Below are 17,767 nucleotides of genomic sequence, written 5' to 3'. Positions count from 1 at the left end.
GGACAGGCAGTTTCTGAGGAAGAGCCACAAAGGGCAATTAATCACTGGTGTCTCTGACAACAGGGACTAGGGAGATAGGTAGCACCAAGTCTGGGCCACTGAGCCAGCCCCCATAGTCAGTATGTGCAAGAGCAGCCAACCTCCACGGCAGCTCAAGGACAACGCCTGGGACTCATCCAGGCCTGCCCCAAAATGGATAACTGTAGCCATGACAAACCCCCAACTAACCCTAGCCAATTAAAAGTTACTAACATGATTGACACTCACATAAGCCAATCATATCTAAGATGAGCTAACTTCCTTGGACACTCCCCTTAGTTAGGCTTAAAAAGAGCCCACACACCTCTCCCGGGGTCATTGCCATCTTGCTTTCTTCCAAATACAGATGAACTTATACTAGAAGTATCATTTATTGGGGTAGGATGTTGGCTCAGTGGTTAAGAGCAACTGATGCTCTTCCAGAGGACCCAGGTTCAATTCCCAGCACTGACAAGGTGACTCACAACCACCTCTAGCTCCAGTTCCAGAAGAGTCGATGCTCTCTTCTGACCTCCACAGGTGTTGCATGTATGTGGTTCACAGATGTACATGTAGGCAAAACAGCCACACAGTTAAAGTAAAAATAAATAAAAATCTTGCCAGGTGGTGGTGGTGCACTCCTTTAATCCCAGCACTCGGGAGGCAGAGACAGGCAGATCTCTGTGAGTTCGAGGCCAGCCTGGTCTTCAGACTGAGTTCCAGAACAGCCAAGGCTACACAGGCCCTGTCTCAAAAAAAACAACAAAAGAATCTTTAAAAGTTAAAAATTACTATTTATCATTGAGGCTGAAGTGGAGATAGCTAGGTGATAGAGCACGTGCTCAGTACACATGAGGCTCTGGGTTCGAGTCCCAACACTGCCCCAAACTCAGGGCTGAAGAGTAATTGACATGTATTCTAGGTTTCCTGAGCTTTATTTGCTGAACTTGGCCATTGGATTCCTGGAGACATAGGACTCATCTCAAAGATATGCTGCGTATTAGAGCTCACATCTGGGGAAATGTTTTAAAAGGACACAGTCTATAATGCAGGTAATGACTTTTCCTTTAATGTGATTCATGATAATTTGACAGCTTTCAAATCTAACTCAGATTCAAGGTTGCAGTCTTCACCCGCTAGCCAAATTGGTGGAATAGGGGAGTCTCCTGTACGGAAGTAGAACCTGAGTGTCATCTGAGGTGCTAGAAGCCGTGGTTCTTGAAGTATTTGGCTCGCGCAAGGACATCATTGCAGAAGTCACAGTTTAGATCCTGGTTGCTTCGGACAAAGGTCGGACCCTTACTGTAGGCACAGAGTCCACCTGAAAGTCACGTGACAGGTTAGTCCTCACCCAGCTTGAGGGTACTCACCAGTAAGCTCAGATTCCCTCTCCCAGCTCAAGGCAGCTGTGGCCTGAGAAGTCTAGTTTTTATTAAGAGACAAACATTTATCTCTTAATTCCAGGCCGTGAAACAACTGGCCAAGAGTGGAACACATACCTCTCAGGTACTGGTCAGGGGTCCAGCTAGGAAACCTTGCCTGGACTTCTTTGATTTTAGATGTCAGGATCTCAGTTTTCTGGGAAACCCAGGAATCACTCTTCCAAGATGTGGGAGGGTAGAAGCTTGAGTCCTAGAGGGAGGGAGGCAGAGGAAAAGCCTGGTGAGTATCCTCGGCTGAAGGAGCTACTCTTTCCTCTCCCTTCTGTTCTTCTTCCACTCCCCATCTCCCCGGAGGTTAAGTGGAGATGCTACATGCATCTAGGACTTAAGAATTACTGTCCAAAACACTTAAGGCCAATGTTGTCAAGGACATGGAAAAGTTGGAATCCTGTGCACTGTTGACGGGAATGCAAAATGGTGTCACAACCATTGACAAAAATAAACTACAGGGTTTAGGCTGAACAAGGGCAAGCAGTCATTTCTCCATTGCCCCACTATAGCAGATAGAGTCAGAGGCCAAGACAGTTAATGCATGCAGAATGCAGTGAGATGCCCTTCCTCCATGCCGCGACTCTCAACTCCAAACAAAGCAGGAAGGGATCCTGCCTGTGCTTCAGGCCCCTTTGCAGGTGATCAGAATGTCTGGAGGTGACTCGAATCCTTCTTGGATGCCATAGGTATTTCATAGAGATCTCATCGGCTCGAGGAGAAAGGACTGAATTTAGAGGATTCTTATCTCATCCCAAAAGAGATGGACTGATCCTTCCCCCAAGGAACAGATTTTACAAAAGAGAAAAATAAGGGAAACCGGGGACGTAGATGTCATCATTTCTAATGGCACAAGGTGTCCTTGGGCCAAGCATTCTCTTTGCCAGAGTAACTGACAACAGGGTCTCCTCTGTGGGTCCTGTTTTCTCATGGCTTGCTGCCCCATCTCATCAGATTATTGAATAAATCCATAAGTCAAAATGAGGTACTTTTTTTCCCTAGTGCTCTGTGTAGCACTAGCTGTCCTAGAACTCACTCTATAGACCAGGCTGGCCTCAAATTCACAGAGATTCACCTATCTCTGCCTCCTAAGTGCTGGGATTAAAGGCGTGCGTCACCACTGCCCGGCCAGAAGGTACTTTTTAATCAAGGTTTATTATATGTAGTCAAGAGAAGCCAATTCCGAGATCATTAAGGAGTAAATTATCCTAAAAGCTTGAAAACAACATACTGCACACAAGTTTCTCAACAGAGAAGCAACAGGAAGCTCCATCCTCATTTTTACCCTGGCCCCCAACAGTGGCTCAGCCCCCCCCCAAAAAAATCTCTGATGAGTGATATTGGGTCCAATCAGTACAAGAATAAAACTCAACCCTCAGAACTAAGAGTTATAGAGAGAGAAGACAAGGAAAGGAGAATGTAATATTTTTAAGAACCTACCAAACATAGCTACTTTTTTTTTATATTATTCCATTGACTCTTTATAATTCTATTGGAATGGCCTTTAGGAGCTGGAGTAGAGATCAGCAGTGGAGCACCTGCTTAGAGCACACAAAATTGAACTCCCCAGCACCGCCAAGAGCAAAATGGAATTCTACAGATAGGGCAACAGGCCCAGTGAAGTAAAATGACCCCTTCAAGGTCACACAAAGACGACAGAACAAAGATGCAACTTGTGGTCTTTCTCATGTGCCTCATGGGGGACCCCACAGCAGTGTGTATCGGGTGGTGTGTCCTGGGGGATGGATCCTGGCAATAAAGCAATATTCACTCTGACGAGAAACTGTGGCTCCAAGTGCAGTGGAAATGGTACCAGAATTGCTGTGGCCCTCACAAACCCCAGGCGGCACTGTTCACTCACTATTCCGCACCACTGTGCCATCTGCAGTGAAACCATACTCATGTTCCCTTGGAGCTGTGTCACAAAGCAGAAGGGCCACATTCTCTGTCTGTCTGTCTGTCTATTTGTCTTTCTGTCTCTGTCTCTCTCTCTCTGTGTGTGCATGTGTGTGTATGTATATGTATGTGTATGTGTATGCATGTGTGTGTACGCGTGCGCATATTCACATGGAGTGCATGTGGGGGGGGTGTGCATGTGTGTAAGCATGCCTGTGGAGGCCAGAGATCAACATTGAATATCTTCTTCAATCTCTTACTGTACGTGGAGCTCACTGATTCATCTGGCTGGCTAGCAAACTCCAGGAATCCACCTGCCTCCACTTGGAGAACACAGCCTTGAGATTACAGGCACACACCACCATGGCTGGCTTTCCAAATGGGTGTTGGAGATCTGAACCTAGGTTTTCACGCTTTTCCAGGAAGTACTTTGCCTGCTGAGCCGTTTTCCCAGCATCAAAGCACCTTGACTGAAGGAGCATTACCTGTATCACCCCGATTCCATTACCCATGTTGCCCATGTCGACCACGAAATTGCCACCCTGAGACTCCCTTGACAAGACACCAGCGATCACTGCAGGATCCATACAGTATTTCCGGCCAACAATTCTCATCGTGGGTTGGTATCTCAGAAGATATGGCCTGTCTATTTCAGCCAGCCTTTCAGAGGCACGGACTCCTAGAGCAAACACAAAAGGAAGTATGTGGCTGAGGGTGATTTAGGCTTGGACTTAGGCCTGTGACTGAAAATCCCAAATTTAAACCCCTAGTAGTCATTTCCTGACCTCATATTTTAAGACCTTTTATGTTAAGCAGAGTCAACACCCCATGCATCTCCTGATGTTAGAGATCTCTGTGGCCACCAGTGGCCGTGAGCTAAGCTCGGTCCCTTCCATGACAATTCTGTAGGCACCACTGGTCCAATCCTAAGCACCCCAGAGAAGGTTTCTCAATAAACTGCATCATGCCACGGCAACAGGTCACCGTGTGAAGGAGAAAGTCTCCTAACCCTTCAGTAAGTTTTTGGTAAGACCCCTTGGTAAAACACCTGGACAATTTTGCTCACAACTGCCCAACTGTCTACTCTTATGTAGTGCCAATAAATCACATAATAAGAAAATGATGACGATTTACATGGGAGAGCCTTGGTTCTAGTTTCTTCTACAGTTCAAGAAGCACTCTCACCCCATGATAGAGAGTTGACAAAAACTCTGTAAAGATGGATATCTAACTCCAGGAGGGACTTGAAAAACTACGTGACTTGTTTAAGAAGTAGAGCCTGAGCTCTCAGAAGGGTTTGGACTCCGTGATGAGTGCTCTTTCCTTCCACGCCTTAGTGTAGGACCGTGAGAAACAGTAGGAGTCAAGAGGAAATTGTAGACACAGAGATTGTTAACTACCACAGTAGGGCAGGCCATGCCGTCTTCCAATCACGCAAGATGCTCCTGGGGTGTTCAGGGTTCGGATGTTTCCATAGCATCCCCAACTGCTGCTTTCAGAGGAGCCTGCAGATTGAGAAAGGTTCAGCCTGGGGGACTGAGCTAGAAGGCTGTGAATGAATTACATCATTAAAAACAACTCGGATAAAATCAGTGAGAGCTAGAGCACCACGCTACATGTCACCCTCTTTTGAAATTTAGGTAGTAGGATCACAACACTGCTTTGATTCTCAGTTTTCACCTCCTTTCCTGCAGACACAAAAGGAACTGTTGGAGCAGTTCCTTCTCTGGAAAGCTCAAGGGCTGTCTCATAGCTCACTGTATGGTGAGGTATTCATGTTTGCATGTATTAAAGCATGTATTTTAAGGCTAGAGTCTTCCTGTCATCTCCACTCAGACCCAAAGTGAAGGTATTGTCTATAAACAGAGACTGGGATTGGCTTCAGCTTCTCCCGGAGCATTCTGGGCAAGGGGCAAAGGTAGCAAAGAGACTGTGTGCAGACGAGTCATAGGATCCGGAGTCTATATGAGGTGCCCTCTTTCTGCATCTTTCTTTTCTGTCTTGTGTCTGTCTCCCAAGAGATCTGTGGTAGTCTAGTCATCACTGAATGTGAGGCATTGCTTTCATTAATTACTTGACTAATTAACTAATGTTTTTCGAAACGGGCTTCATGCAGCCCAGATTAGCCACTGTGTAGGCAAGGATTGTCTTGAACTCCTGGTTCTCCTGTACCAACCTCCCAAGTACTGGGATTGCAAGTGTGCAATGAGCAGCCAAGTCCAGGATCCCTCTTGTCTTGGCCTGCCAGTGTAATCCAAGCCACTATGCCTTGATTCTTCCATAGGTGAGGATCAAACTCAGACCCTCGTACTTGGCTGGCAAGCACGTTTACCAGTGGTGTCATGTCCCTAGGCTCGAGACAGTACTTGCAGAGTAGATTTTATTCTTTGAGTAAAGTAAGTTATATTATTCACTCAACGACAGTCAGTTCTTGGGAATTCTATCTACGGCATGTCATCATATGAGTCCTGCATGTTTACGTAAATGCATTTTAGGATTCTATGTTTTTTTTTAATATGTGTGTATGTGCGGGAGTTTATGTGCATCACATGCAAACAGGAGCCTGAGGAAGCCAGAGGAGGGGATCGGATCCCCTGGAACTGGAGCTACAGGTGCTTGTGAGCTGCCAGGTGGGTGCTGAACCCAGGTCCTCTGCAAGAGCAATAAGTGCTTTTCACTGCTGAGTCACCTCTCCATCACCGGGTTCTGTTTTTATAACAGCTTCACGGCACTGACATCTGAAAATCCTAGTGTTTTGAAGTAGATGCTTCTACTCCATAGATGTGGATGAGTTAATCTGAGAGAAATGTTATTTGTGGAAAGATCTGGTGATTTGTGAATACATTCAAAGTAAAAAATTAAGCAGGGAACAAGGACATGGAACTGTGAGTGAAATACACCCTTTCCTCTCAAAAAAAATTAAGCAGGTGTCCTTATTAATGTCTCAGCCAGTGCATTTCTGTTTTCATGATTGTTGACAAATGCCCAATGTGGCAGTTGATTGTGTTACTGCTCTCTCGCTCACAGACCTTTCCCTAACCACACTACATCATTCTGCAGTTACTTATATTCTCAATGCTTTGCACCTTGTAGTAGCTTTCACATATTGGTTGAATGAATCAGCACATATATAGCAAATAGTAAATAAATGAATATTTCAAATCAAAAACAACAAATACTTCTACTTTTTGCCCTAGCTGCAATCAACGTTAGAATCAAAGCTGAAATTAAAGACTGTGACTATGTGCCCCCTGGCTCCATCACATCTGGATTCTCTTAGGGCTGCTTTTCTCATTGAATTATGTTAGTCATATGGCAACCACCTCCATCTCTCTTTGGAAACACATAGTCTCTAAACAAATTCAGTATTATGGTGTTTGATGATTGATCTTTATTGTCATGTTGGTGGAGATTCACAGTCACCATGGACGCAAATCCCTCATAGGTCTGTGAGGGATTATCTAGAGTAATTGAGCCAGGAAGACCTACCCTAAATGTGGGTGGTAGCCTTTCATGGACTGCTGTTCTGGACTGAATAAAAAGGAGAAAATAAATGGAGTACCAGCATCTATCTCTCTCTACTCCCTGATGATAGATGTTATGTGACCAACCACCTCAAGTTCCCACTGCCATGACTTCCCTGCCATGATGGACTATAATCTCAAGTTTAGCCCTTTTTTCCTCAAATCTCTTCTGTCACAACAACGAGTAAAGTAACTAACACGGTTTAAGAGGTTTTATAGTGGCAATGAGCAGTTACAATGATGAATATTTAAAGCCTGGTTTCAAGTAATGTTGTTTCAAGTGCACATGAATTAGAGGGAACCCCCATCCTTTTATGGGACTCTTGGGGCAGGCTGCTTCTCAGTAGTTACTCCTAACTCCAGGATTTACCAGACATCCTAGGAGAAAAATAATGCTTTCCCCATAGTTACATAAATGGAAGATGTGGCATTGCCTTTCTGTGCTTTTTTTCTGCCCATTTCCAAGTTATTTGGGGAAAAATGAAACACACTCACCAGTCAAGGCCAGGAGGCCCAGGAGCAGCCACAGTGGAGACATGTTGAGTAGCTGGTTCTACGGCACCTGAAATGCTTTTAAAATCAAAATTAGTTTAAAGGTATGAAACGTCAATCATTGTCATAACAGCACACTATTTCTATGGGGATTGTGAATGGAATGAGTTCCCCACATACAAAGTAGAAAATGGGTGATTGGAATCATAATGGAGAAGCAAAAATTGGACAGGTGCATCATTTAGCCTTTTAATTGATCCGTGGGAATGCTGAGATATTTCAATTCTCAGCACTGAGAAACACCATGACCCAACTTGTGATGCTGAAAAGCAATTTACATTATCCAAATCTAAAATGAAAAGCAGAATTTTGTATTGATAGTTTCCATGAATTGGGCACTTTTCTCTTCAGGTTGGAGAAAAGGACACACCTTCCTCAGTGCTATAGACTATACCCTGATTCTTTTTTTTTTTTTTTAATATACCCTGATTCTTTACAACACGTAAACATGCAGGACTCATATGATGACATGCCATAGATAGAATTGGATGAAGGGAGGAGGGGGAAGACTTGCCCTATTGCTCTGGTCCCCATTCCGGGGAATCCCAGACCCCCTGGGGTCCCTTGAACTGTGTTTTCCTCAGTCTCTTTTTGTGGCACTCCTGGGTCAGAACCCAGGGAGGGTGGACAGACAGGCCCCAGGAAGTAGGTCATGGGCAGGGCCGCAGGGTTGGAATCATGAGGTGTGCACTCAGCTAGAGAACCAGTAGTGAGGACCATCAAGCATGTGCTGCCATGATGACTCTCTTCCTCACCCCAACCAGTTCTTCCAGAAACTTCCCTGCCACCATGTACAAGCAGTCATGGTTCCCTCTGACTACCACACTACACGAATGTCACACACCACACCCATTACAGGTGCTTCCCATCATCTCCCCTGGTCAGCAGAGCCTGGGGACCTGTCATTTTGAATCTCTCTCTCTCTCTCTCTCTCTCTCTCTCTCTCTCTCTCTCTCTCTCTCTCTCTCTCTCTCTCATTTAGTCATTTATTTGGTGATGGGGACAGAATCCAGACCCTCCTACATGCTAGGTAAATCCTCTCTATTAAGTTACATCCCAATCCCTCTTTTAGGTTTATTCCTATATATGGGTTCTTCCCAACATCCAGGATGAGGTGTCCCCAGGTGGAGAGGCATTCAGGAAGTAACCCGATTTCCATCTTGACAAACTGAGAGAGCATGTGGCCATACAGCAAGCCATGCTTCCTACTTATCTTTCCTTACAGCATTGAAATGGTCTGTCTGATTTCCCTTGGCTCAGTAGAAAATGTTGTGTTCCAGCTGGGAAGTGGTGGCACACGCCTTTAATCCCAGCACTCGGGAGGCAGAGGCAGGCAGATCTCTGTGAGTTTGAGGCCAGCCTGGTCTCCACAGTGAGTTCCAGGAAAGGCGCAAAGCTACACAGAGAAACCCTGTCTCAAAAAAACCAAAAAAAAAGAAAAAAGAAAAAAAAGAAAAAGAAAAAAGAAAAAGAAAGAAAGAAAGAGAGAGAGAGAGAGAGAGAGAGAGAGAGAGAGAGAGAGAGAAAGAAAGAAAGAAAGAAAGAAAGAAAGAAAGAAAGAAAGAAAGAAAGAAAGAAAGAAAGAAAGAAAGAAAGAAGAAAAGAAAATGTCATATTCAGTGACCAGAAATATTTAGAAACTTGGAATATTAGCTGCACCTGCAGGAGCATTCAACTTTCTTCCCCCAACAGAAACCATGTATTCAGCATTTCTGGTCTCTGAGGAGTGGATGTAAGAGAGGAAGTGAATCTCCGAAAAGAATTGGAGAAAGAGGGGCTGGAGAGATGGCTCAGGGGTTAGGAGCACTGGCTGTTCTCCCAGAGGACCTGGGTTCAATTCCCAGCACTGGTGTGGCAGCTCACAACTGTCTGTAACTCCCTTTCTAAGAGATCTGACACCTTCACACAAATGCACATTAAATAAAGTTAATTATTTAAAAAAAAAGGAGAAAGAGCTTAGGTACAAAAAGATCATTCGTAGTCTCACAAAAACATGCCCTTTCTCCTAGTTTGATTCTGTTGCTGTGGTAAATGCTAAGACCAAAATTGATTTGGAGAAAAAAAGGGTGTATTTCATGTTGCAGCTTAAAGTCCATCACTAAGGGGCATTGGGGACAGGAACTCAAACAGGGCAGAACTCTGGAATGGCATGAACTTTAGGCAGAAACCGTACAGGCACACTGGCTTGCCCTCAAGTTCACATTCAGCTACCTTTCTCACACAGCCCAGGACCACCTGCCTAGGGATGGCAGTGCCCACAGTGGGCTGGGCCTCTCACATCCATCTTTAATCAGGAAAATGCCCCTGCCCCAGACACGCCCACAGGCCAATCGGCTGGATTGAGTTTCTCAAATCTTCTTTAGCAGGGGTTCTCTCTTCCTAGGTGGGTTAAGTAGATAACCAAGATTAGCCATCAGCTTTATGGAGATATCTCATCAGCTTCATGGAAAGGTTCTTTAGAAAAACAGCCCTGCTCTCACTCAAATGCTGACCTCAGAACATTTCAACTGTTTTTGCTGATTTTCCAGGAAAGGAAGATGCTTCCTATTGGAAACCCAAGAGGAAAGACATAGTTTTCATTGCAATATGAGAGTTACCCCATTTTCCACGAATGGAACTAAACATCTACATGGAGCAAGCACTGGGCAGAGTCTATGTGAATGTGTGCACCAGTCACTTAACAATATGAAGTCACTTTCTGGTGCCCGCTGCAGTCACATGTGCAAGACAATTACCTTCAGTTGTATTAGGTTCAGAGCAAAAAGTGACAATGGACTTCTTGTGTGGACAGACAAGGTAGTCCATTCATAAACAGCATGCAGAGTGACTCAGACTTCATGGCCCAGTTTGTCCAGGTGTCAAAAAGCACTCTATATTTAAAAGCCGAGGCATCTCAGGGTGTGTTCTTCAAGGAGTGTCCGTTTGCTATGACCCTGACCACTCCCCGCACTCAAAGCCATTTTGGAAATGCCAGCCAAGGTGAGTGTGATGCCCTGATATCAATCACAATATCTACTATGACGCTGTCCTCCCAATATAAAGAGCTAAAATGTCAAGGCAGTCAGGGGGTGTCAAGCTGCAGCAACAGGCCACCTTTGGAAAGAAAACCAGAGCATCCCTTGGGGGCTAGTTGACATTCTTCATGGCCTCTGTCAGGACATCTTCTTCTACCTGTCTTTTCCCGACTGGGCACCCTGTAATTTCCAAAGCGCTGTATTGACTTGTGATGGACTGACATTTCTTCCTCAGCTCTTAATAACTGGAGGTCAGAAGTAGAAATAAAGGTCTTTGGCATTTACAGTCCTTCAACAGGAGGTCCCAATCCTTTCCCATGAATGCCATGGATCTTCACCTTAACTTTCAAAAGATAGCAAGTCATGATGGCCCTCCAGCCAGCTTGGCAATGTGCTGCATCAACACCCTGGTGTCCGAGAGATGAGCATGGCCCATTTGATCCTGGAGGAACCGAGAACTATGCTATGTACCACGTTAGATATGGTCTCTCACTACAAGCTTGGTTGATGCCCTTGCTTTGTTGCTAACCCACCTCTCCATCCACCTTCCCCAGGTAGGCAGATGGACCATTCCAGCACATCCTTTCTCACTTACACCCCTCCTGGTGTTCTTTTCTTCTCCTCACTTCTAACACATGGTAAAGACCCACTGTCTTGCACACTACTTTGCCCCGATGGTCCTTAAATTAAAATGACAGTATCAATGACAGTCATAAACATAAAGTGCTTCTGCCACCAGGGTTGTGTTCCTAGAGAAATAAAATCTACTTTTTAGACCACAATATAAAGCGGCAACATTCCAGATCTTTGCTTGCTCGTGTTTTGAGATTGGATTTCATAGCCTAACCTAGAACTTGTCATCTAGCCCAGGCTGGCCTCAAATCTGCAGTGTTCCCACCTCTGCCTACTGAGTACAGAGGTTACAGATGTGAGCTACCATGTCCAGCTTGATTTTGTGAGACTTGATTTTGTGAGTCTTGCCTCATAACCCAGGCTGACCTGGAACTGGACATCCTCCTGCTTCACCTTCCCCGGTGCTGGGATAACAGGTGTGTGCCCATGTGTGTTTTAAACTGTTCCTGTTCACAGACTGCATTTTTCCATCGTCCACAATCACATGTTTTTGCTGAGTTTGGATTATGAGCTGTGAGCACCGGCCAGGAAACCTTAGAAGGTTTGCGGAAAGTCTCTTCCCTCCTGGTTGGCAGGTCCGTAAACACTTCCTTTACTGTGGAGACTGTCTGAAAGGGGCTTCTGTCTGTGTACCTCTGTTCTTGCTCTTTCTCATTTTGTCAGGGTTAAGAAAGAAGATGAGAAGACCATTGCCCTTGTGTGAGTTTAGGAGTATTCCCTTCTGGATATCTAATCAAAAAAATCCTGGCTTCCTCCATCATAGACTCTTAAACTATGTCTGTCTTTTAACTCTGATAACCAAGACTTAAACTGTTAGACCAGTGGTTCTCAACTGTGGATCACGACCCCTTTGCAAGGTTGTCGAACGACCCTTCCACAGGGATTACCTAAGACCATCAGAAAACACAGATATTTACATTACAATTCATAACAGTAGCAAAATTACAGTTATGAAGTAACAATGAAAATAATTTTATAGTTGGGGGTCACCACACCATGAGGAACTGTATTAAAGGGTCACAGCATTAGGAAGATTGAGGACCATGGTGTTAGATACACTGGCCTTAGCTATTTCACAGTTTGCAGAAAAAGCAGGACCTCGCCCACACACACACTTGTGATTCCAGGTCAATGTTTCATCAGCAAGATTGAGCAGGAAAGGAGAGAGGCTTACCATCCGGCAGGCACCAATGTTCTTTGGTTTTAAAAAATGAAAGAGACATTCTATTTGGTCTATTGTCAGCAGGGAGAGGACGGACACACAGCTCTGCTATCTCACCCTCAGCAGCCTGAGGAGATCCTTTAATCTTTTAGGGACCTCAACTCAGGCAAACCCAGAATTAATGACTTTGACAGAGAAGAATTTCAGGACTAGACAGTATGATGTAGAGTTGCTGATTTTAATGAAAATATTTTACTGTAGGCTCTAAACATAAGGGTTAGGAGAGAGGGGCACTTGGGAAGAAAATAAGACATACCTAAATGTGGATATTGGCTTCCCACAAGAGAATAGCAAAAATTATGACACAGCCAGATGGTGGTGGCACATGCCTTTGATCCCAGCACTTGGGAGGCAGAGCCAGGGGGATCTCTGTGAGTTTAAGGCCAGCCTGATCTACAGAGATAGTTTTAGGATAGTCAAGCCTACACAGAGAAACCCTGTCTCGAAAAACCAAAAAGGAAAAAAAAATTAAGACATATCCAGGCATGGGTATGGGTTCCTCAAGGGAGAGTTCCAAGTAGGGGTCTTATGGCTAGCCATATATGCCATTTTGGTGGCTCTCAACTTATATCTCAGAAGGTGCTTAGAAATCCCCCCTTCTCTCTTTCTTCTGATAAATGAGCTTATAAGGCAGCTCTGGAGATGCCTTGAATGGAATTATAATCTGATGAGGTGAAACCAGGAGCCACTAGGGTTACCCAAGGCATTCAGGACATCTTTCCCTGGAAATGAGGTTTCTAGTGCGATTTCTAGAAAACCATGGGTTTAGAAAATTTAGGGAGCAAAGTTGTTGATTGTGCTGAAGTTCTTGTTCCTCTGCTGGTGAGAGACCTCAACCAGGCTCAGAAGTGAGAGGCTCCTTTCCCTATCAACAGCCCATAATTTTCCCCATCTTTCTGTATGGCGCCACTATTATGGGTATTGTTAAAAGAACGTCTATTTCTGTCCCCCTGTTCTTGGTCGTGAGCATGTGCACATATTCAAAAGAAGCACGTGCATTGAAAGACATATAAATTGGTATAACGATTGTAATGAGTAAGAAAGAATTATTCTGTCATCTCACATTTCTAAAACTTGGGGTTTTCTTGCAAGATCTTTAAGTTTCATTTGATTCAATATTATTTACTTAGAAGCAGAAACACAATCATTACCAATCAATTAGCATATGCTGGAGTTTTCATTCTAAATAAGCTCGGAACAAGTCTAGGGTCGGTTTCATACTCACCTGTCTTCAGTCAGCTCTTCTTAGAGTCAGTGAGCACGCGGCACTTTATATAGGGTCTCATCTTGCTTCCTCTTTTTAAAAGTGTTGACCTCATCTTATTATAAGATTTACAGCTAAATCTCATAAATTATAGTAATAATCATAATAATTACAAATACTTTGAACTCATATAGGGATTTATTCAAGAATGTCCTGGCATTCTGCACACATCAACCAATTAGTTCTTTACCACACCTCGGAAGAACAAATCCTAATTGCAGGTTCATGATGGCACATTCAGGCCCAACATCTGTCTTTATTCACACCCATTTATTGGTGTGGTGTCAGGAAAGGGAGCAAGAAAGGAAGGGATGGGGAAAGAGATGGGGGAAATGAAGGAAGGAGAAGAGCAAGAGAAAGCTGGAAGAAAGAAGAAAGGAAGGAAGGGAAGGAGGAAGGAAGGAGGGAAGGGGGAGGTAGGCGGGAAGGGAAGAGGAAGGAGGGACGAGGAAGGGGATTTGGATTTTCCTAAACTCCTAGTCTGTAGTGGGGATGAGTTAAGACATTTACAAGTCAACATCTCCAGCTCAGATTTTGAGGAGACCCTATCCATGGCTGAGACAGTTCGAGGTCTAAGCTCAAATACCAGGACAAGAGGCGGACCACAGAAGGCTGAGAGATTGAAGAGAACACGAGGAACCATAGGTAAGTGAGACAGACTTTATCCACCAGTACACAGGTTGTTAAGCAGACAGACACCCAGGCACATATCAACATGCAGTCTAGCACACAGGCCTACAGGGAGGTGGAAACAGGCAGACTGGAGAAGGGGAAGGTCTTTGACCTCAAGGCCATTTTTTTCTTTTTCTTTTCTTTTCTTTTTTGTTTTTGTGTTTCAAGACAGAGTTTCTCTGTGTAAAAGTCCTGGATATCCTGGAATTGCTTTGTAGACTAGGCTGGCCTCAAACTTCAAAGATCTGCCTACCTCTGCCTCCCAAATGCTGGGATTAAAGATTTGTGCCACCACACCTGGCTCAGGCCATTTTTATTCAGATTCGAAAGTGGCATTCTCACAGAAATAGCTATATTACAGATTACATTAGTGTTTACGTGGGGATTCCCTGGACATCCAGTGCCAGCCTTTTTTTCCCCTGACTCATAGCCCCCCATGTTCCCCCCATCTTGGCCCATGTTAGATATCCATATCAGTGCCATGTTGTCTAAACATAAATTGGTATGGCCCTGTTCCCTATATTCTACCCACTTTAGACAACAATTGCTTTATTAGAGCAGGCCCATAAGGGTATTGTCTGGGCCCATAATCCACAGTAACAATAAAAATAAAGAGGATATATATGTTCTGTAGGATCTCAGAAGCTCTAGTTTCCTGGCTTTTGTTCAGTTGCTGCGACGAAACACTCTGACCAAAGGAAGGAAAGAGCAGGAACTACAGCGGAACAATGATCACCAGCTAGATCTCTGGCTTGTCCCCCGACCTATGCTCAGCACAACCTTTCCTAGATAGCCCACCAGCCTAGGGATGGCACTGCCCACAGTGGGCTGGGCCCTGGACCATGATAATCATCAACCAAGATAATCCCTCACAGATATAGCCACAAGCCGATCTCCTGAGGGTAACCCCTCAATTAAGAGTCTCTCAGGTTACTCTAGGCTATGTCAGGCTAACAGACGAAGCTACTGGGGACAGATGGCAAGGCCTCCGGCTGGGCCACTAGGTGGAAGGCCATAGACTCAAACACCCAGGCGTTCCTGAAATCTTAAATCTGAGACTGAAGTATGAGAATCCAAGGTTCTTATTTGCTATTGGCAAACTTGGGGCTAAAAAAAAAAAAAGGGGAAAATCATGTACCTCACTGAAAACCATATCCCCGCCTTCCCAAATAGGACCAAGGGACTTGTCTCTGTTTTGTTCAGAAGCAGCAACTGGGACACGCAAGCAATGAAATTTTTTATTACAGTGTGGGGAAATGTAGGAATTCCCTGGCCCATCTACAAAGACACCACATCATCTGCACCCAGGGCATGCTGGCGTCCTGGAAATGTGTCTCTTGTCCGCAGCCAGCATGTTGCCTGGCAACAGCTCCACAGAAATGATGCTCATCTGTATCCCCGGGTTTGTTCAGTTCTTGGCCAGTTCTTCCGTCCCTAGACAAAGGGAGGTGTCTACGGGGTAGAAGTGGGTGTAGAAAAGAAAACGTGGCCGGGCTTAGTGACCTGCACTGTAGTCCCTGCTCCTGGAAAGGAGATAGCAGGAGTGTGACTTGAGCCCAGATGTTCAGAGGCAGTCTGGGAACATAGTGAGGCCTCATCTCAAAAGTGAATGAGAGAGAGAGGGAGCAGAGTAGAGCAGAGGAGTAGAGAGGAGAGGAAGGGAGAGGAGAGGTGAGGAGAGAGAAGAGAAGGCAAGGTAAGGTAGAAAAAGGAATGGCTCCATGTGGCAGCACCTTGAGGAAGGGAAGGGGAGGGGAGAGGAGGGGGGAGGAAGGAAGAGGAAGGAAGGGAAGGGAAGAAGGAAAGAAGGAAAGAGATGGAGGGGAGAGGAAGGAAGGGAAGGGAAGAAGGAAAGAAGGGAAGGGGAGGGGAGGAGAGGAGAGGGGAGGGGAGGGGAGGGGAGGGGAGGGGAGGGGAAGGGAGGGGAGGGGAGGGAAGGGAAGGGAAGGGAAGGGAAGGGAAGGGAAGGGAAGGGAAGGGAAGGGAAGGGAAGGGAAGGGAAGGGAAGGGAAGGGAAGGGAAGGGAAGGGAAGGGAAGTTTTGGCTCACTTGGGCTACACACCAAGAAACTACCTTAAAAGGAGCTTGAAAGGGGTTGGGGATTTAGCTCAGTGGTAGAGTGCTTGCCTAGCAAGCTCAAGGTCCTGGGTTCAGTCCTCAGCTCTGAAAGAAAAAAAAGGAGCTTGAAAGAAGCATGCTTCACCTGCACTTAGGTGAGAAAGCTGGAAACAGGTCAAGGTATTCTCATCTCAGCCCAGGACCAGATTGGGGTGGGGGTGGGCTTCCCACCCACCTTCTCCATCTTTGTCTTACTTCAGGAACCCAGAATCTTTTACTCTGTGTGAGTTTGTGTCTCCAAGGACCGGGTCTTCTTACTCTGGCCTTTGGCTGGGTTCTGCACTTGCCCACAGCCTCCCACAATAAACACGAAGTTTTATAGAAAGTTAGTGTGAGGAGCTCCCCAAACAGAATTGTTCTAGCCGTCACAAAACAAAAAACAAAAAAACCTTCCTAAGCGAGTTTACTTTTCTGTCTCTCCAAAGTATCAGGAAGCGTCTGCTGCTACTCATTCATGTTTTCTCTTCTGTAGTGTCTCAGCAGTCCCTCCTCATGGTCTTCTCACCTCCCAACACTTGGCATTGCTATGACTCCAGTAATGGAATACACATCACACAATTCTGCTGTGATGCAGATTGAAAGCATCTATTATCAATGCTACATTCAACAAATCAACAAATACATTTTTTTGTGGAGGGCTGCATGCATAGGGTTTCTCTATATAGCTCTGGCTGGTCTAGAGTTCACTATGTAGGCCAGGCTGGTCTCAAACTCACGGAGAGTCTCCTGCCTCTGCATCCTGAGTGCTGGGATGATAGTATGGGTTACTACACCCAGCGGCAGCCCCTCTGTTATTACTCATTTACTCCTCTATGCTGATGGGTGAGGAAAATGGATTCCTGGGCTTGGGACTTGGGTGTGGTTGCCATCAGAGCTTCTTCCCCCATGGACGACGCCCAGAGGCATTTGGCTCTCAAGTTCTGGAAAATCCTTTCTGGCCAGGTGACTCCTGAACTCTTCAGTCTTCTGGCCCACTCTGACTTCCCATCTAACGACTTCTGAGAATTGTCATCCAAGTCTAAGGGAAATTCCTTTTTGAGAACTCTGTTTCCAGCGATGTCTTCCAATTCCTCTCCCACCGTATCTGAGTTCCTTAATCCCAAGAATCCCAGTGACCCGGTGTGAACACTCTCCATACAGTCTGCTAGTTAGTTAGTCTGCAGAAAAACAGCAGTCATATTATTCACAGTTTTCAAAGTGATCTCAGGTTGTTAGCCGGATGTGAGGTGGGCAAGAGAGAATAAACTAGTTGCAGGCCTTACAGAAGGCCAGGTGAGATGGACTGGGAAAATAAGACATGGAGTAGACACGCTGGCCATTCATTTTAGAAATGGAATTGGCGGGACTTAGAGGGGTAGGGCTAAGCCTGGCTTGGTGGCGAAGGCCTTTAATCCCAGCACTCAGGAGGCAGATGCAGACAGATC

General features: G+C 45.4%; 1 protein-coding gene across 1 annotated transcript; it reads right to left on the bottom strand.

The window, feature by feature from the left end:
- Window positions 1-1,021: 1,021 nt before the first annotated feature.
- On the bottom strand, window positions 1,022-7,819 carry Lyg1 (lysozyme g1). The gene is made up of 5 exons (XM_006980432.3): window positions 7,364-7,819; window positions 4,745-4,849; window positions 3,830-4,023; window positions 1,518-1,650; window positions 1,022-1,339 (listed from the first exon to the last, which is right to left on the bottom strand). Exons 1-5 carry the CDS (start codon window positions 7,404-7,406, stop codon window positions 1,221-1,223), a joined length of 594 nt encoding a protein of 197 aa, XP_006980494.1. The 5' UTR covers window positions 7,407-7,819; the 3' UTR covers window positions 1,022-1,220.
- Window positions 7,820-17,767: the final 9,948 nt, after the last annotated feature.

The sequence above is a fragment of the Peromyscus maniculatus genome, chromosome 21 (assembly GCF_049852395.1).
Source record: "Peromyscus maniculatus bairdii isolate BWxNUB_F1_BW_parent chromosome 21, HU_Pman_BW_mat_3.1, whole genome shotgun sequence".
In the NCBI taxonomy this organism is placed as follows: Eukaryota; Metazoa; Chordata; class Mammalia; order Rodentia; family Cricetidae; genus Peromyscus; species Peromyscus maniculatus.
This window is presented reverse-complemented; position numbering and strand designations above follow the sequence as displayed.